This window comes from Lathamus discolor, chromosome 8, assembly GCF_037157495.1.
Source record: "Lathamus discolor isolate bLatDis1 chromosome 8, bLatDis1.hap1, whole genome shotgun sequence".
Taxonomy (NCBI): domain Eukaryota; kingdom Metazoa; phylum Chordata; class Aves; order Psittaciformes; family Psittacidae; genus Lathamus; species Lathamus discolor.
In genome coordinates, this window is record NC_088891.1 from 1,956,357 (window position 1) to 1,975,951 (window position 19,595).

Consider the following 19,595-nt stretch of genomic DNA (forward strand, 5'->3'; position numbering starts at 1 on the left):
GGTGGCACAGGTAGCATTTCGTAGGCTAGGAAAGAAACCATGGGAGCAGGAGGCAGCAGTTCTATTAACAGATATGCCATAGCTGCAGAGAGCATTTATACTGACAGGCAAGACTGACGGCCAGACAAACAGCCAAGGTCCTTTTCTCACCATGTGATCTTTTCATAATCCTCCATTTCTCTCCTAGATCAACAGGTTCCTCTTTATTTGTCACTGTCAGCTCTTAGCACAAAGAGCCTTTTGTCTGTAGCTCTGACCCAAACACACAAGACTATTTTTTGTCCGTTCTTGGCCATATGCTTTTGAATGGACTAATGGGTTTCCAAGCTATAAAGCAGAACCTTGACCCCACAAGGGGAGATGGTTGTGTGACAACATCTCTCTGTTTTGACATCATAATTTATCCCCACTGCAGCACAACCCAGCAAAAACTCTTGAACCCAGCCTGCTCCAGAGCTCGTGCTATGGATACCGACACTGGAATCACAGCGGCGGCAGCTTCTGATGCCAAGGCTCAGAGCAAGCAAGACCCCAGCCAGTCAATAGCTGCCTTTTTATGTCCTCTTCTAGTTCAGGCTCAGTGGTGTGATGAAGCTATCACGCCTCCTTTGTAAGGCAGCACATGTTGCAGCAGCAATCACACTAGCCGTAAAGCCCGGAGGATTCCTGCCAGAGCCCTGCCACAGTTTCCTTCTGCTCTGTTATTTTAGGTCCCACAACGGATGCATTGCTGCACCCGTGGATGCCACTCTAAAAGCACATCACCAAGGGAGAAACAGACAAACAAGAGTTACTTATTTGCCCTGTTTTCTCAGATTGCCGGACTGCATCACATTGCACTCAGCCTGCTTAATTAAGAAGGGCAGAAAAAGCAACTGATGGCCTGTATGAACCTTGCTAGTGATATTCTGCATTTAACACAGTACAAAAAGAGTTCGTACCCTTTAACTGGCGCTTGCTCTGGACCATCACAGAAACCCTTTTGTTTTCCAGTGGAAATAGCTCCAAAGCCAAATTCCTACCTGTCTCTTTCAGGGTGTGTCTTCGCCACATCACATAACACTGGTTTGCCCAAGGTAAAACCTGGAGCTTCAAGGGTGGCTTCTTAAGGGACACGATGGGGGTGCTGAGGAGAAGGGGGAACCTGGCCCTGATTTTATTTTTCCTAATTTCTCTTCTTTCAAAGATCTGCGTTTGATGAATCTGTCTTTCAGAGACTGGTGTCTGTGTCTACGTGTGACCCATTTCGTTTAGCAGCCACTTTCCCATGTGTTTAACAGAGCTTGTGGGATTCCACCATTTGCTGGTGCCCCAGATGAGGGAGGAGAAGGAAAAGAGCTTCTTATCTCCCCATTCAGCCCTTATCTGAGCCTGCCAGCTGGGTCACGCTGGGGTGGTGGCAAGGGGGAGGATGGACAACATCCATGGGGAGATGAGCACAAAGCTTGTCTGCACATAAGGGAAGGGGGAAACCTGCACACCCCAAAGCACCGCTGATGTCAATAGCTGCTCCAGACCCAGGTTTGAGGGGGAAAGAGAGCAGCACTATGTGGCCTAGAACTGCCATCACCTGCACAGCCAACACCAACAAGTCCTGCAAGTGCAAGAGCCCACCAACATGTTCTTAAATGAGGCATCAGCACTTACAGAAACCCACCCAAGGCACTTTTTGCTGGAGTACAGCCTCAGGGGGTCAAGCCCAAGACAAACAGCATTATACCATGGCTGTCTGACAGGCTGGGAAGCAACAAAGACCAGCCTGTGCTCAGCCATCCTCAGAAGGGCAGAACAGAGCTTTGCATCAGCAGGGCAATGTCTCCAAAGCCCCTGGGTAGGAATTTTCCCTTCCCAATACCACTAATCAGCCTGAACATACAGCACCAGCTCCCTCCAAAACCTGGCTTCAACACCGTGATGCGCATTACTTTGGGTTACCCGAGGTTACCCCAGACAGAGCCGCGGTCTCCCAGTTACACAAACAGATCTTCAGGGATTTGCAGAGCATTTAAACCAAAATCTCAACCAGAAATGTGATGACAGAATTCCTCGCAGAACCTCTGTTACATGCAAGTGAACACCCAAGCTTTTAATTTAGCTAAAAGATCTCTCTCCAAAGAGAGCGACGTACAATTTGTTCAGGACTAGTTGACAGATGGGAAAATTAAGTCCTCCGTTATTGTTCCATTTGCTGGATGCAAAAGAAACACTTCACACCTCCAGAGGGCTTGGAGAGCGGGAAGAGCTACAGAAATATCAGCTCTCCAGACAAAACGTACAGACAAAAGTGTCCGGGTCTGATCCTGGAAGATGCTGCACGCTTTCACCTAGTCCGGAAATCAGCCTTAGCATTCCTCAGTGATTTTCCTGTGGTAAAGCAAAGGAATAAATGGGTGAATTTAGTATTAGGCCTAAAAAAAAAAAATCAGAGTTACACAAGATCCTTTCAGTCTGACGTCTCCACCCTGCAAACTCTTTCAAAACAGTAAGTTCTCTTTTTCAGTTGAAATTTCCTTGTTTTTTTTAAAAGCTGGAAGCCTTTCACTGAAAGGTCTTTCTTTTCTCTGCTAATAAAAATAGGCTATTAATGCTATTTTGCCCTTTTTCATTGAAGTTATTGTGCAGTTTTCTTCCATCTGGGAGCCAAAACTATACCAAGAAATAACTGGCACCTCTTAGCCAAATCGCTCAGAGAGGACCAAGCAGTTGGCCCCGCGCTCACATCTGGGCTCTCTCAAACAATGAATAATGAATTAATGGGACATTATGGAGCAGACTTGAGGCCAAATTCAGCTCTGGGAAGTGCAGTTATTACAGAGCTGTCGCACCAGCCATGGTCCCATATGCCAACCAAGGCTAGGGCTTGAGCTGACATGGAAATCGACTGTGTAAAAGGCCAATAGCCAGAAAAGGCATTAAGTAAATACACTAAGACAGAGAACACACAGCCCACAGCAATATCCTATCTCTTCTTCCACACAGCCGCAGCACAGCATTGCCTCTGAGTTTAAAGCCCTGGGTCCGGTTTGAGGTGCTCTGGGCTGTGGACAGCCTGTGTTGAGGACACCATGTACCACAACAAGCAGGAGTAAACTGTTGGGGTTTATTTGGAGCCTGTTCCTCTTTATCAGCTGGAGGAGCAGCAGAGCCTTCTCTGGTTGCAGATTCTGCTCCGATTACAAGCCTGATAACAGCAACTTCGCAAAGGGATAGGAGAAGCCGCATTCCCAACACCCAAGACCTTCCCTGTGGAGCACTGCAAACCCATCTCCCATGTGGAAAATTCCAGGGATGGTCAAAGGCTGGAGACTACACCTTGCAGAGGTCCTCATGCATTTGCAGCTCTTTTGGGGCATCCCTTTGCTGAAGTGATGGTCCTAGGAAGACAATTGAGTACTTTGTTGTTAGCCAGGATGCTGATTTACCGTTGTTCCCTTGGGACACACCTCAGGACCACAGTTTGCTTGCTTGGCTTACAAGAGACTCACTGAAAGCAAGAGTCACTTGAGCCAAGCTTGACCCTCCATCCCCTTTACTCCCTGCCTTGAGTTACCAAGCACTTGCAGATGTCTTTAGGAAAAACCTTGTTTGCACCTTTAGCCTTTTTACTGCTCTTTCTATGATTTCTTTGCCTGTGGACATTTTTGAGGGGAAAAGAAATCCCAAAGTAAATCACGCCCATTGTTTTCACTGAACTGTACTACGGGACTTCAGAACATGGTTGTGATTTGCCACATCTGTTATTTTTATGCATTGTTTTTGTGCCAAGAGCTTTATAAAAGGTGTTATACAACCACATCGTAGCACATAATCCAACATGTTTCCACAATCAGGAGCCCACATGAGCCTCTAAGCAGCGATCTCACCAAGTGTTTCTGTATATCTTTTAGCCCAGCCAGGCTGAGATAGAAAGATGAACTGTGGCTGGGGTTTCCTCCTCTCTCCTGCACACTCCACTGTTTGCTGATGGCCAAGTTCTTCTATGATCCACCATGGATCACTCTGCATTTGCATTCAGAAAACAAACACATATAGCTTGAATCCTGTGCGCTGTGTCACTGAACAAGCAGAGATTTATCCCCTGGTTGCATATAACAGGATCATCTCTTGTCAAGACTCTAATGGGTTCATTGCTTTCCAAATATTGATAGATGAGCATTTATCACATGAAAAGTAAAACACATTGGCACTGAAAGCTATGGACAGACAGTTGGATCGAAGGCTGGGAAAACAAGAGTGGAAAGCTATTTAAATGAAGACCCACATTCTTCCCTGTGAACTGGCTGATCTCTAAGGTCCCTTCCAACCCAAACCATTCTATGGTTCTAAGTAACAAACAAGGAGGGATCCTAGGGAACCACAGCATCTTCTGCAAAGACCACTTGTGGAACACTTCTGGAGCACCTCAAAGAGGTTTGCAGACATGGGGTGCCATCCAGGCAGGCAGGGCTCAGTACAGAGCCTGCTGCCACTCTGGATGCTCGCTCAGCAAGGCAGCTTCAGCTCCATTGCCCCTTTTCCTCACCACCTTCCCCAGTGACGAATAACAGTAACCAATGGTTCACCATGAAAACAAGCCAGCAACATCTGCAAGTCTGAAGAGATGCTATTTCTGGAAGAATCCTCCAAAGGAGACTCTTCCACCTGCAAGCAGGGCCCAGGAGTTTGGATCTGATGGAGCTCTGCTGTGGAAAGGACAGGTTTATTGGGACAGACTCCATAGTTCTGCTATAGGTGAGGCACTGAGAACTTTGGAAATTTCCAGCCTGGCATTGCATTAAGTGAAAAGCTCCATCTTGCTCTCCTGGGTCAGATATCCTGCATGCAGTTTCTAATTTGGACCACAGCTCTGGAAAACTTGATTAGGGCTGTGAAAACAGAATTTTTATTAGGGAGAACTGAGCTCTTGCCAAGGGTTATTTTGCAAGGGAGCAGGACCTAATCCTAGAAGTAGTTCCAGGGCTGTGCTATTCTGGATGCCCTTGCAAGGGTTTATAACAATTATGCAGCCAAACCTGGACTGACTGGTAATGTTTGCTTTGGACAAGTTGCTGCGGACGGCAACCAACTGCAGATGAGCTTCTCAACGTGGTGCAGACATCACTGAAAATACATCTTCTGCTCTTTTTCTGCCCCTCACTTTTCTTTTTAGTTTCATTTTTACACAATTAATATGTGTAGCTATATTCCCAAACACATACTACCCAAAAACAACCAAGCATTTAAAAGCACGCACAGAATAAAGTAACATACCTGCGCTCAGACAGAAGCCTGTTAGATGTAATCACCAGACAGACAAATCTCTTTGCCAGCTTTCAAAGCTAAAACTTCTGAAGAATCAAATATAAGCCTCTTCTTTAGGTGGATGTTTTCCAGGGAACAGCACATCAGCTTCCTCAAGGGAGCCCACAAAGGTTGGGGTGTGGAGTGACCCTCTGGAGGGAGCTTTACATCCATACAGCGAGCAGTAACTGGACTGAACTGAGCCATAAATCCAGGAATGCATGGGAAAAGAGCAAATTAAAACGTGCTATACTTGGCAGGTTCCTTTGCGAGCACAGTGCTTGTGAAAGGTGACATTAACAGCCCTAGCAGCTGAAGGCTGCTCTTTCTTCCACAGCTGGGGCAGCACAAGCAAGAGCAGCAAAAGCTTCCCGAAACGGTGCTCCCATCCTCTCCCAAAAGGGCTGTGCCTTGGGTGAGAGAGCTTCTGCAGCATCTCCTGCCTGGCACAGCCACTCAGAGCTCACCACTGGCAATTCAGGATGTGTTCGGGATGAGGAAACCACCACCAAGAGATGCCTGGGATGGGGCAAACGGGCCCTGGGGACTCCAAGACCGTCCATAGGACACTTTGGCTGGCAATGAGCAGAATGGGACCAATACTCCTGCAGTTCTGCATGCAAGGACAGTGCAATGCATTGTGCCCACTGCTCCCTTCCTACAGCACCAGTTAATTTAATTGCAATGGAAGAGAAGCGTCTCTGGGCAGCCAGACTGCCACAGTTCCCAAGAACCCATCACCCCATCCCTGTCTCTTGCACAGGATGCACTGGAAAACATCCCTTCTCCAGCACAGGCACCAGTCCCCCTGCCCACGCCCTCCCCAGTTAACCCACCCGCATCGAGCGGCTTAAATCCTCCATGGAAAAAGAGTGAGAATTAATTTGTTAGTGTCAAATTATATCTTCGGATGTGCATGCTCAGCTCTTCCCGACTTCAGTGCAAGCGTGGCCTTCCCGCAGGCAGCCTGGGCTCGGCGTGTTTGTAGTGTGCTTTGAAGCTGGGCTGGTGTTAGGAGGTGTGAAATACTCGGGAGAGGGGAGCTCACCCTTCTCCCTGCTCCATCACCGTCAGGCAGCGAAGCGGAGCGGCAACAACAGGCGCGATGCGGGAAGTCAGATCCCACAACTTCATTAAGAGGCAGAAAGGAGATCAAAGGAAGGAATTTTCAGCTTTAAGGAAGGAAGAAAAGAAAAGGGGGGAAAAAAAAGAAAAGGAAAGAAAAGAAGGGGAAAAATATGTTTTAAGTTTCCAAGAAACCCAGAGTTCACTTTGTTACATGGAAATAAACAAGTGATTTCCTAAGCAAGGCAGAGCTACCCTGCTGCACACTTTTCATCCACGCAGCTCGGGAAGCCTTGTTTGCACCCAGACCTCCACCAGTTTGATTAAGCCATACCTCCTCACGTGTGGGCACACCAGCTCGGTTACATACTGCTCCTCGTCCTGCCCACACTTGTCCCTGGCGTTCTCCAATGGTAACCAAAGGATGCCAGCCCTGCTCTTCGCTGCACAAGTTAAACCTATTTACGCAAAGCACCGAAGGTAACAGCAGGAGGAACCTCCAGCCAGTCAAGGACCAGACACACACTCACCTTGTCCCTAATCCCTTGCAGCCAGACAGGTCCCAAAATAGCCGGATTTTTCCCCTAAGAGAGGGCTTTTTGAGCTTGCCAAGGTGAGGCAGCCAACAGCTCACAGTGTTTTGATCACAACTGCTTCTTCAGGTCCACTTCAGCCACTTGGATGTCTGTGGTGCTGCTGGGCAGCACCCAAGGGACCAAGCAGGGTCACTGTGGGGGTACTCTGGAAGGTCACAGCAATGTTGATGGCTGGGAAAAAGCAAACAGGACACCCAGCTTCAGGCGGGGCGGAGAGGAGGATCCGAAGTGGTGCAGAAGAGCTGGCCTTGCCAGCATCACCCTGGGAAGGTGATGGAGCAAATGGTGCCAGAGAGCATTTCCAAGAGGCTAAGATGATGGCGACTGGGAACAGCCAGCACCAGTTCCCCTGGCACAAGTTGTTCCTGATGCTCTCTGCAATTAAAGGGCTGGCTCTGTGGATGAACAGAAAGCAGGGGGGGTTATTTACCTTGACTGTAGCAAGGCTTTTGGCTCAGCTTCCCATAGCATCCTCAGAGCCAAACTGGTGAGATACGAACTGGATAAGTGGACTAGCAGGAAAACCAACCAGGCTGCTCAAACACTGTGTTTGGGGTACAAAGTCCAGCGGGCAGGCAGGGAGCAGTGCCATCCCTCAGGATCAATACTGTCCCTATTAGCCACCAGAACGATGGGACAGAGCATTGGCAGATGATGCTGCGCTGGGAGGAGCAGATGATGCAGGGGAGGACAGGACTACTGGTCAGACTGGAGAAAGGACATTGTGAATGCAAATACCATGAGAGCCGCTTCGCAGGAATGGTCCTGGATGTCCTGATGGGCTGAGATGTTTGGGGATGGAGCGCACGTTGTATGGGGAAAAGTGAGGAGAGGGGAGGAGGCAAAGGGGAGGTCTCACTGCTGGTGGTGGGATGGTGGAGAGAAGGCAGAGTCAGACTTACCTCGGGGCAGCACAGCAAGAGGTGATGGGCAACATGAGATGTCCTGAGTAGATGACAGGAAAACACTTAACTCTATTTGATTGTGAGGGAGGTGAAGCACTGCAGGCAGGGGAAGATCACAGACTGGTTTGGGCCGGAATGCTGTCAGTTTAAAGCCATTCCCCTTTGTCCTACCCCTACAGGCCCTTGTCAAAAGCCCCTCTCCACCTTTCTTCCGCTATTCAGGTCTCCGCTAAACACAGCCCTGAGCAACCTGGTGTCGGCAGCCCGATTTGAGCAGGGGTTGCTCTAAAGCCTTCCACAGACCTGCTGGTTTCCAGACCCACGCTGGGCTCAGAAGTCACTGGAAAAGGGAACACGTTTTCCCTGTAGCTCTGTACTCACTGGCTATACTTTACTATAGCAATAAATCAGCATTGACAGAGCGCTCTCCAAGTCGGCTGAATCTCAAACCCATCTTCCGTGCAGCGTGCCACGCTGGCCAGGACCAGACAGCTCCTTCTCCAAAAGCTTCATCAGGCAATTAATTTTCCCCCCTGTCACCAACAGCAAATAGTCCCTTGAAATCAAAGGGACAGATAAAACAAGTTAACACTTTTTCAGATGCTTGCTGGCAAGTTCTTTGTTCTTAATGATTAGACTTTCCAAGCAAATGTGTCTTTTGATGATACAGTTGGTGGAACCTAAATAATCCTCAAGGAGGCAAATTAAGGACCATTTTTCTCTCTTTTAACTCGAGTGTTAGCCTTCCCAGCGTTCACCCCAGCACAGCACTGTTTATCTGATACCACCCCATAAATCTGGCGAGAGCCTTATGCATTTACTGAAGAAGAGTCTGTCCTCACTTTGGGGCAGAGCATCTTCAGTTACCTGTAACGGTACCACTGGTCCAGTGCCCAGAATCAGGCCTGAGACCCCCGGTCCTGCTCCTGACACCAGGATTTCATGGGAGAGCTGCTTTATTCCCTCTCCCCTGTGTTGTGGGGAGAAGACCCCACATAACCTGATCAGGAGGTAAGTGAAAGGGACCTGTGAGCCTATGGGGGCTGCCTCCCACCCATGGCACCGCAGCCCGGCACGGGCAGACTGACATCCCCTGGCTGCTCGTTCCGAGCACTGTGCAAGCACTTCTTGAGCCAGTGATGGGCTCCACAGCTTCCCCACTGCAGGCCGGCCGGGCACAGAGGCAATGGCCCAGCTCAGCTGCTCGGCTGAGCCCCCCGGCTCGGTCCTGCCTTTGCCGAGGGCTGATTTGGGGCAGTTTCCATTGAAGTTGCCCGGAGCCTCGGCTCAGACCCGGACAAAAGGAGCGGGGAGCGCAGCGGAGCGGTGCTGAGAGCGCCACCTCCTGGCCTCTGCGTGCAGCTGCATCGGAGCCGACCCCGCTCCGCGCAGGGTCGGTGGTGGAGCTTTGGAGCCTGCGAGGCGCTGAGCACCGGGTCCGGGCCATGCGGGGCACCCAGCGCATGCCGCAGCATGGGTGCCGTGGATCCCATTCAGTCACACCCTGCCTAAGCCCGCAGCCCATCCGTGGGGCGCTTTGCATCGCTGCTGTGGATCCACCGGAGAGCATCGATCAGCCCCGAGTCCACCCCGTGCACCAGGGTGTAAGAAAAGCACCCACAACCCAACCCCAACTCCCATGTGATGGCTCAAAGCACTCCCCAAAACGAGGGGCCAGGCCTATCCAGTCACCATGATTCTAACCAGGGGCGACTCTGGTGTTTGCACCCCATTAAGAGGCAAGCTGCTTCCAAAGGGGACTTTCAGCTCAAGGATGCCACAGAGGACACTGCTCTGTCCCTGGGAGCCATCCCATCTGCTGACCTCCAAGAGCGTGTACAAGAGGGAAACAGCACATGAGGACAAGCCTTGGCAAGGCTGGAGGTCTGGTGAGCAGCTTCAAGGAGATGCTCTGCCACCGGCCTGAAAGAACAACTCCATCAGCTACAGCAAACAGACCTTCTGCTTCCCCCAGTTCCAGATTCATCACAGGCTCAAATACACACACTGCAGGCTTTTCCTGCTTTAATTATTTAGAAATCCTAACTCTGGCTCTTTATTGTCAGGGGCTGTTTCCACATTCTAGTATTTTAAGACTAAAAGAAGAACAAATCTGAAGCCTTTCCCTCATCCTGCTGGTGAAGTTTAATTCACTCTAATTATTTCATACGACTTGGACTATAATAGTTTCATAATTTCTAGTATATTAAGCACTTAATACGTTGTGTCATTTGAAGTCGCATTTTAAATTCAGCAAAGTACATTTTAATGAGAGCTAAGTAGTGTGAAAATATTAATATAACACAATAGCTCATTTTTGCACCCGTGTTGGTAAGCGCTGACACTGCGCGCAGTGTGCCCAAGCAGGTGAGCACAGCGGAGGATGGATGGGCTCCTGGACCAAGGAGCTGGTGGGGAAAGCTTGGGATAAGGACAGCAGGAGGTGGGAAGGCTCCACACAGCAGGCCCAGCTGTGGGTCTGGGGTGTCCAGCCCCTTTAAGGTACAACAATGACAACAGGAAGCCCGGCTGAGCTTCTCCGTGGATCCTGTGCAGTTCCCCTTTGCCACCTCCAGCCCATGAGGTACCAGTGGTAACCCAGGCAGAGGGGAACAGAGAATCCCAGCCTGGTTTGTGTTGGAAGGGACCTTAATGCCCATCCAGCCCCAACCCCTGCCACGGGCAGGGACCCCTTCCACTGGAGCAGCTTGCTCCAAGCCCCTGTGTCCAACCTGGCCTTGAGCACTGCCAGGGATGGGGCAGCCACAGCTTCTCTGGGCACCCTGTGCCAGCGCCTCAGCACCCTCACAGCAAAGAGCTTCTGCCTGATGTCTAATCTAAACCTACCATGCAAGGAAAGAGGTCCAGCTGCTTCTCTACAAGCTCCAAGGACACCCAAATACTTCACTCCCTCAAGCAACCAACCTCTCAGCTCACATAGCCTGACTCTTTTTATTCATCTCTTTGCTGCTGTCTCCTTGGTCTATACATCCCTCCCATGTCCCAGCAGTAGGATCCCCATTCCCAAGGGCTTACCTGCTTGTGAGATGCTACCAGCAACCTCAGCCCTGCTGCGCCTGCTCATGGTCATGTACCACAGACACCTTCTGCAGCTCACCCTGCACAAAAGGATGCTTGACCCCAAACGAGCCACAAGAGCTTCTCTTGATGCTCTCAGAAAAGAGCAAAGCCAAAGGAAATAGTCGGAGCACTTCCACCCCAAGGGTTTTATAACCTGCAGCCCAGCTGACCACATCCACATGCCTCAGCAATGATCTTCCTCACCCGCAGGTGACGAAGGACGCCCTCGTGCCCCAGCACAGCTGATCCCAGGGTCGGGCACTCAATTCCCGCAGGGAAAAGCCGTGGTGGATTGCTTTGGGGGGTGTGGGGGGGGAGCGGATAGTGCCTGATGAAGCTGCTTCTGCACCTTGCAGTGCTGCGGCCGCCGGGAGCACCCCGGGGCCGGTGACCGGAGCTGCAGTACCGACTTTGCCCACGCGGTGGCGGCAGTGCCCGCGGAACCGCGGGTGCTCCCGTTAATGACTCCCGGAAAGTGATCCCGACGGATCCGCGCTGCGGAGCTCCCGGGGACGGTTCGCACGGCAGCAACCGGGCTGGACAACGTGTACCCCCCACCGCGTGCACCCTCCAGCCCCGATCCCTGCATGCTCCCGGTCTCCGCAGCCCCGGGGCGCAGCGCTGCGGTGTGCGTCCCCCTCCCGACGCCGGTAGCCCCGATGCGCTGCAGGACCACGGGGCAAGGTGCAAACCCCCCCGCTCTGTGTCTCCTCCCGCTCCCGGAACGCCCCAGGACTCCGGTACGAGGTGCAACTTCCCCCCTCCCGGTCCTTGCCCCGCTCCCGGCCCTCCAAGATGCCGCGCTAGGTTAATCCCAGGCTGAAAACAGGTATTTAGGGCTAATAGGTGTGCGAGCACCTCCGCGTCGCTCTCGGAGCTCATTAATGTAATACTTTCATGTGTGAAACGAGCATATAAATGGGCATTAATGAGCTCCCGTCTGCGGCGACGACGAGGAGGGGGAGCGGGGAACGCGGCAGGGGAGCGGGCAGCCCCCCCCCACCCCGCAGCTCCCGCACCCGGTGTCGGGCCCTTACCCCAGGCCCAGGGGCGGCCGTCGGGGCCCAGTGAGCCCGACCACGGTGTCCCTATGGGTGGGGGGAACCCCCGCACACCCCCCCACCACCACCACCACCCCGGGACAGCCCCACGCAGCAGGCGGCTTCTTAAAGTCGGCTTTTATTAAAGACCCAAAAATCACGTACAGAGGGGGCTCTCCCCAGAGCGGGCGAGCGTTGTTCTGCCTCCGGAGGCCGGACCGCCCGGTAAAGTGCTGTTACATCCATAAATGTACGGGGGGGGAGTGGTGAGGAACGAGGGGGGCCCGAAGGGGAGGGGAATAAATATACATCATAAATAAATAAAGATCCAACAAATACTGTACCAAGAGAATCACAGTACATTTATATCCATTGCACATCGCCACTTTTGTTTCCAGTCTGGACAAGGGTGGAAGAAGCGGACACACGGGGGGGATAAGGGGGCCGGAGCGGGGGGCCCCGGGGGGCGTGGGGCTCGGAGCGGGGGGCCCGGCTCCCCCATTCCCGGCCATCCCGGGGCCGCTCCCCGCCGTATTGCCAGTCCGAGGAAAGCCGGGCTCCGAGTCCTCTATGTACAAGTGTCTCCTCGTGGAAATGGCTTGTGTGGGCTCTGCCCGCATGGCTTCGGGGTTTGGGGGGGTCCGGGGTGGGGGGGAGCTCACTGGGGCAGCAGCGGCGGCTTGAAGGAGCAGTTCCCCGTGCAGTGCCGCGGGGTCAGCATTTTGCAGGAGAAGTGATGCAGCGCGTCGTGGGCCTCTGCCAAGTGATGGAGCCGTCACCCCGGGCCCCCCCAACGCGGGGAGGGGGGGTGTCGGCCCCCCCTTAATGTACACACACAGCCTCCCCCCCCCCCGGTACCTTTCAACTTCTGCTGGATGGCGTAGCGCGCTTTCCTCTCCTGGTCCAGCTCGTTGCACAGCGTGTCTGGGATGCGGGAGAGCATCGTAGTGCGCCCACCCCGTCGGGGATGGAAGGGGAAAGGGGGAACACGGGATGGGATGGGATGGGATGGGATGGGGGGGGGGGGGGAGCCGGGCTTGGCTCCCGGGCTGATTTTATGCCTTGGGTTTTAAGACCGGGTGGAAATTGCTGCGAGAGGGAAGATTCGTTCGTTCCCTTGTGATGATGCCTCGCAGCCGTTTGCAGGGAGGCTCGAAATGCCGAGGAGAAGCGGAGTGCACGGAAGGAGAAAAGAGAGAGAAGGGAAAGAAAAGGAAAAGAAAAAGATAGAGAAGGAAAGGAAATAGAACGAGGAGGAAAAGAAAAAGAACGAGGAGGAAAAGAAAAAGAACGAGGAGGAAAAGAAAAAGAACGAGGAGGAAAAGAAAAAGAACGAGAAGGAAAAGAAATAGAACGTGAAGGAAAAGAAAAAGAACGAGAAGAGAGGGAAAAAAGGAAAAGGGGATAAAAGAAAGGAGAAAAAAAAAGACGAAAGAAAAAGGAAAAATAAAGGAAATAAAAACGGGAGAGAAAATTAAAGAAAAAGGAAGGGAATGGAAAGGAAAAAAGGAAAAGGAGAGAAACAAAAAGGAGAGTAAAGAAACGAAGGTAACGGCCGGGCCTCACCTCTTACGATCTGGAGCTGCTGCACCATCTCCTCCCGGTACGCCAGCTCCCGCTTCATCTGGTCCTGGAAGTTATCTGGGGGACACCCGGGGTGGGGGGGGATCAGCACCGTTCCCCAGCACCGGCCCCGCTCCCCGGCGGGGCAGGAGGGGCTGGGGGTGCCTCCGGTACCTTTCAGGCTCTGGAAGTCCCTCTCCAGCTTTTTCCTCAGCTCCATTTGCTCCAGGACCAGTTTTTGTAACTCATCTGTTTAAAGATACATGGGGGGCTGAGGGGAGCCCGCACTTTTCCATCTGGAGGCGGCTCAGCGCGGCGCTAATCGCATTACGTTACATTAATCACAGGAGTTAATCACTCCTGCCGCAAACACAAATACCTCGAGCGGCGGGGACAGGCCGGGCGGTCCCCCCAGAGCCCCCCAACCGCGGGGCACCCGTCCCCGCCTCACCTCGGGCCAGGTTTTCGATGTCCTTCTCCACCAGCTGCGTCCCGGCGACATCCATGCCGAGGGTGTCCTCTCCTGCGGGGGGGGGGACACTGCGGGTCAGCCCCACGGCGGGGCCCGGCGGAGCGCGCATCGCGCCGCGGACCGGCGCTTACCTCTGTCGGTATTTACAGGGCTGGGATGAGAGACATTCCTTTGGTCCTGATAGGATTTTCTGGTCTCTAAATCCTCTGCCGCGGAGTGATTGTCTTCTTTATCTTGCTCTTAAAGGTAATAAACCGATTTTCAACCGTAAGCAATGAAAGTACGGTCCTGATATACCCTTAATTACATAATTACGGACAAAGCCCTCGTTAAAACCTTCTTAGCGGACATCCTAATCGCTTTGCGGTTGGAAAGTAGCTTGCGGCAGGAGCTCTGCCCCCCGCTCCCAGCGCGGCCCTGACAGCCCCGGCCCCGGGGGGGGGCCTGGCCCCGTCCCCCATCCCCAAACCGTTTACCCTCGCGTTTCCCCCGTAAAGCCCCGAACGAAATCAGAGGCCCCGGACGCCCCCCGGGGCCGAGCAGCCGTTGGGGGCAATGCCGGGGGCCGCGCCGTCGGTGCGCACCGGCCTCCCGCCCCCCGGCCCCAGTTACCCTTCGCCTCGGGGGGGCACAGGAACGCGGCCGGGGCTCCCAGCGCGGCTGCGGACTTCAGCTGCTGCAGATGCTCCCCCCGGTCCGGAGCGAACACCTGCAAGACAGCGAGTGAGGGGGGGGCCCCGCGGGAGACCCCCGAGGGCAGAGTGTCCCGTGCCCCCTCCCGGCCCCGCACCTCGTAGCCACCGCTGCTGCTGCTCCTCTCGGGGCTGCCGTCTGGGGCCTGCCCGCCCTCCTGCGCCACCGGCTCGGCCGCCTTCTCCTCGGGCCCATCGGCGGGCGGCGGCGGCTCCTCGGTACCGGCCAGCAGCCGGGGCGGCGGCGGGTCCCGTCCGTCGGGGGGTGCGGCGGCGCTGTCCTCCTCCTCGTCCTCCGGGAACCGGTTGGACTCCACGTCCACCTCGGGCTCCTCGGCCGTGTCCCCCCCGGGCGAGAGCGAGCGGTAGCTGGAGCTGCCCTCGCTGAGGAAGTCCGGGGACAGGTAACCGGGCCCGCGGGGCGCCGCGCCGCCGTACGCATCCCGGGTGCCGTAGAGCTTGGCGATGCTCTCGGCGTCCTTCACCACGGGGCGGAAGGCGGAGAGGTAACTGCCCTTCCTGGGCAGGGGCAGCGGGGCGAGCAGCGCCTCGTCCCCGGAGCGCTCCTCCTCGCCCGCCGCCCGCGACAGCGCGCTCGGGCAGCGCTCGCCCTCTGCCCCGGCGCCCTCCTGAGGGGTAGCGCTGCTCCTCCCGCTGCCCGACGGCTCCGAGCCCTCCAGCTCTCCGTGCCGGCCCGACAGCCCCGGCGGCTCGGCCGCTGCTGCCGCCGCAGCCGCTGCGGCCGCCACCACCACGGCCGTGGCCGCCGCCTTGGCCTGGCTCTGCGCGGGGTAGGGCGGCACCGGGAGGCTGCCTGCGGCCGGCCAGAACACGGGGAAGGAGGGGTAGACCCCGGAGTCCTTGGCGGCCCCGGGCTGGTGCGGCGGCTGCGCCGGCTGGTGCGGGTGCGGGTGCGGGGGGCCCCAGAACATGCCGGGGGGCAGCGCGCCGCCCTTGCCCGCCTCGCCGCCCCCCGCGCCGCCCAGCGCGTCCTCCTGCTTCTTGGGGCAGAGTCCGAAAGCGGCGGCGGGGAAGCCGTAGGGGTGGGGGAAGAGCGGCGGCGGCAGCTTCTGCAGCATCCCGAAGCCCTTGCTGGGCACCGGGATCACCGGGTAGCTGCGCACCGCGCCCGCCCCGCCGTGCGCGCCCGCCGCCCCGCCGTGCGCCGCCGGGAGCCCCAGCGCCCCTCGGTCGCCCGCCGGCTCCTGCCCGCTGCAGCGGAGGCTCTTGTGCGCCGGGGCCAGCTCGGGGCCGGCGGGCGGCGGAGGGTGCAGCGCGGCCTTGGCGGCCGGGGAGCCGGCACCGGGCCCGCCGGCGGCCGCCCCTTGCAGGGAGAAGGTCCGCTTGCGGGTGCCGCCGTTGAACATGGCCTTGACATCCTCCCAGGCGTGCGACAGCTCCTCGGTGGCCGTTTTGTCGCTGAGCTTGAGGTGACGGCGCCAGGAGTTGAAGTTGGCGGCGTCGGGCTGCGTGTATTTGGAGTCCGGGGTGCGGTGGGAGTGGAAGATGAACTTGTTGGGGGAGAAGTACATGCTGCAGTAGCTGCACTTGATGCACTTGGCGCGGGAGCTGTTGTAGCGGGCCGGGATGAAGCTGCCCCGGGAGCCCCAGGCGCACTCGTGCACCACGTCGAAGGCGAAGTTCTCGGGCAGCTTGGGCGGCTTGTGCTCGCCCAGGAAGGACTTGCAGAGCCGCTCCGCCTCCCGCTTGGTGATCATGCCGCAGCGGCGGGAGGAGATGGGCATGGCCCCGGCCCGCCGCAGGATCTCCAGCTGCACCGGCGTGCACTGCACGCAGGTGATGCCCAGGGCCACCCGCCGGTTGTGGATCTCATTGTAGCTGTAGTTCTTGAGCAGCGTGTTGGAGATCTGCGCCAGGCACAGCCGCTCCTGCCCGTCGATGACCAGGGACACGATGGGCACGCCGTACAGAGAGGTCTCACCCACTTGGTTGGGCTTGAGGGTATTGGAGCCCTGGTACGGCTGCAGCTCTTGCTTTGAATTTGGGGAGGAGCTTGCATCTCTCCCATTTCCCATCTGAGTGGCGATCGCCTCCATTCCCCCCAAAACGCCCCTGCAAAACGAAACCGGGGAAAGGCGCGGGTTAGCAGCGCTCCGGGCCCCGCCGCCGCGCCCGCGGCCCCGCTCCGCCGCCCGCATGGGCCCCGCTCGGCGCTGACGACCCCGGTCTGGAGCTCTCCGGGGCGCTTCCGCAGGACCCCCCAGCCGGGGGCAGGCCCAGAGGGGTTCGGCCGAGCCGCAGCGCATCCCCCGCGCCGCAGCCGCCGGTACCGAGCGCTCCCGTACCCGCTGCCCGGAGCGGCCCCGGGAACCCTGCGGCTGCCCAGGGCAAGGGCGTCCCGGCCGGGGGGGGGGGGAGGTTGTGGAGCACCCCCAGCCCCGGGTCCCCCGGAGGTGCCGCGTCCTTTCCCTTTGTGCCGGCTCTCCGAGCCGGGCCGGGCCGGGCCGCCGGTTGCGGCGAGCACCGGGCAGGCTCCAACGAACCGCGCCGGAGGATGCGCCCGGTGCGTCCCGCAGCAGCGGCGCTGGGGGGGGCCGAGCCGGTGGCCGAACCGGGAGGGCCGAAACTTGCCGCTCGGTGCCAGGAGCGGATCGGAGCGGGGCTCGGACAGCGGCGGCCCCGGAGCCCCTTTGTCGTGTCTCCGGCGGGCGATTAGGAGCGGGCGGATTAGGGGCCGGGGCGGGCAGGACCCTCAGCACGTAGCAGCAGAAGGGCAGCAGCGAGCCGGGCAAATTGGCTTAGCGGGGAGGGCTCCCGGCGGTAAGCGGCTTCCGTGGTAATGACACAAAATAACGGGGAGCTCCGACCGAAAACGAGCCCCGATTCCCTTTCCACCCCCCCCCCCATCCCCATCCCCATCCCCTCCATCCTCCCCCCGGCCCCACTTACCGCGCCGCGGAGCCCGGCTGGACGTGCAGGCTCTCCTCGGGGCTAGGGGCCGCAGCCCGGCGGCGGGGCCGCCATCGGCCGGGGGGGTCCCTTCCCCACCGAGCCCTTGACCGCGGGCAGCCGCCGGGGAGCGGGGCGGGCGGGCAGCGGCGCGCCCTTCACCGACGCCTCGGGGCCGCCGCCCGCCCCGCCGCCGCGTCCGCCCGGGCGCGATGCAACAAGAGCGAGTGACCAACGGCGCCACCGAGGGAGGATCCGGATCCGTACTTGGAGACGCCGCACATTGATCCGGTGACAGCTAAAATAACGGGAAGACACACCCACTTAGCACCCGCATATTTACATTAACTGCCTCCGGGACCCCGCGGCCGTCAATCACCGATGCGCTCCAGTCAATCACGGCGCGGCTTTAAGGCACGGCTGAACGGGGGGGGGGCGTGGGGGCCGCCACCGAGCGGGACCCGCCCGGGCTGCCCGAGGTAAGAGCCGGGATCAGCCCCGGGCCGCGCCTACGCGGGGCTCCGCGCCCCCCCCGCGGTGCGGGTGTCCCCGGGGGGAGCGGCGCTCGTTGAAAGTTTGCGCTGGGAGCGGGCGGCAACGAAAAGAGGAGCGCGGGGGGGGGGGGGGGGCGGAAGGGCCCCATCGAAATCGGGGCGCGATGATCCCGCGCACCGCCCCCCCCCCCACCCCCCCCCCGGGATGCGCGCTCCTCCGCGGGATGGGGGGGGGGGGGGGGGGAGCAGCGGCCGGCAACGAAATCAGCGGGAGGCGGCAGCGCGGGGGGGGCCCCCGCGGGTTTTCGTTCCCCACCGAGGCCCTGGGCACGGCGGCGGAGCCGGCGGCCACCGGAGCGGCGCCGGGGGCACGCACGGGGCTCGGCTCCGGTGGCCGCCGGTCCTGCCGGCGTGGCGAGGGGCCCGTAGCCGCATCCCTGCCCTGGTCGCGTTCCCGCATGCAGCGCTCGTCACGGCCGCGTTAATTAAACTGTAATTAATCATCGCGGCCGGCCGCGATCGGCGCAATTACACTGATCAAACAGAAGTTAATAACGGCGCGGATCGCCCCCAGCTATCACTTTTGTGCGTGTTCCCCCCGCTCCCACCTCCTTCCTCGCCATCACCACCGGCACCGGAGGATGCGGCGGAGCCGGCGCGGAGCGAAGCGCAGGTGCGGAGCCACCCATCGCCTCCGCTCTCCGCCGCGATCGAACCGGCCCCAAGGCCAGGCTCCCACTCGGAAAAGCGGCCGCGGGTCCCCTCGGGACGTCCCGTCGGGGGGGACTCGGACCGGGCGCTGCGGGCCGGGCCTTGCGGCGCGGCCTTCCCGCAACGATCGCAACCCGAGCCGGTAATTATTCCTCGCCTTTTAATTATTTATCTCCCCTCCCATCCTCCAGCTCCGCGGCCGAGAAGCGCTGGAGCCGCGTCCGCGCAGGGCCCGAGCCCCGCCGCCCCTTTCACCGCCGCGGCTCGGGGGAACCCACACCGCTGAGCCCCCGCAGTGGCCGCGGGACCGGCTGCGGGGCACCGAGAGCGGGCGGCGGCGCGGACTGAGCCGGGATCGCCCCTTCCCAGCGCCGCTGCCGTTGGGAGGTGGGGGTCAAGAGCGGTCCGAGATGATGCGGCTCAGAGCCGACCCCCTCCGCCGGGCCCTTCCCGGGGCCGTGCGGCCTCCCCGGTGCCCGCAAAGCTCCTCCGGAGCCCGGAGCGGCGGGGCCGGCCCCGACGGCGGTGCGGCAGCGCGGAGCCCCGAGCCGGGCACCGGCACCTGCCCGGCCCGGCCCCGGCCGCTCTCCCCGCTCCTCGCAGCCTCCGTATCTTTTACCAGTTGAATTGACTGCAGTTTTTGTCAGTTAATTAGGTTTAATTTACATAATTAGTACAGTATAAAGAGTATTGGGGATAATCAGGAGGTACGTCTCGCTTACTGTGTAAACACGGATTCGGAATTAAAAATCAGATGTAATTAAGGCGTGTGCGCGCGGCTTTTAA

General features: G+C 57.8%; 1 protein-coding gene and 1 long non-coding RNA gene across 5 annotated transcripts; both read right to left on the bottom strand.

The window, feature by feature from the left end:
* Positions 1 to 2,060: 2,060 nt before the first annotated feature.
* On the bottom strand, positions 2,061 to 11,021 carry LOC136018780 (uncharacterized). 3 transcript variants are annotated; one of them, XR_010614572.1, is made up of 5 exons: positions 10,883 to 11,021; positions 6,329 to 6,452; positions 5,251 to 5,478; positions 3,313 to 3,374; positions 2,061 to 2,364 (listed from the first exon to the last, which is right to left on the bottom strand). It is a non-coding gene; the product is annotated as an uncharacterized LOC136018780 (long non-coding RNA). The 3 variants fall into 3 exon arrangements; XR_010614570.1 differs by lacking the exon at positions 10,883 to 11,021 and adding an exon at positions 6,876 to 7,311; XR_010614571.1 differs by lacking the exons at positions 3,313 to 3,374; positions 10,883 to 11,021 and adding an exon at positions 6,876 to 7,311.
* Positions 11,022 to 12,403: 1,382 nt separating this feature from the next.
* SKOR1 (SKI family transcriptional corepressor 1) lies at positions 12,404 to 17,671 on the bottom strand. 2 transcript variants are annotated; one of them, XM_065688420.1, is made up of 9 exons: positions 17,605 to 17,671; positions 14,793 to 16,767; positions 14,615 to 14,711; positions 14,134 to 14,241; positions 13,982 to 14,053; positions 13,705 to 13,779; positions 13,534 to 13,608; positions 12,826 to 12,891; positions 12,404 to 12,723 (listed from the first exon to the last, which is right to left on the bottom strand). In XM_065688420.1, exons 2-9 carry the CDS (start codon positions 16,749 to 16,751, stop codon positions 12,626 to 12,628), a joined length of 2,550 nt encoding a protein of 849 aa, XP_065544492.1. In that variant the 5' UTR covers positions 16,752 to 16,767; positions 17,605 to 17,671; the 3' UTR covers positions 12,404 to 12,625. The 2 variants fall into 2 exon arrangements, with proteins under 2 accessions (XP_065544492.1, XP_065544491.1); XM_065688419.1 differs by having other exon boundaries at positions 14,615 to 16,767.
* Between the last annotated feature and the right edge of the window lie 1,924 nt (positions 17,672 to 19,595).

What these genes read in the sequence shown, in the direction of transcription:
- SKOR1 (XM_065688419.1), bottom strand. Translation starts at nt 16,751, where the DNA reads ATGGAGGCGATCGCCACTCAGATGGGAAATGGGAGAGATGCAAGCTCC. An exon ending in GTGCCCCCCCGAGGCGAAGG is followed by an intron (nt 14,242 to 14,614) that starts GTAACTGGGGCC and finishes ATTACCTTTAAG; the next exon opens with AGCAAGATAAAGAAGACAAT. An exon ending in CATCCAGCAGAAGTTGAAAG is followed by an intron (nt 12,724 to 12,825) that starts GTACCGGGGGGG and finishes ATCACTTGGCAG; the next exon opens with AGGCCCACGACGCGCTGCAT.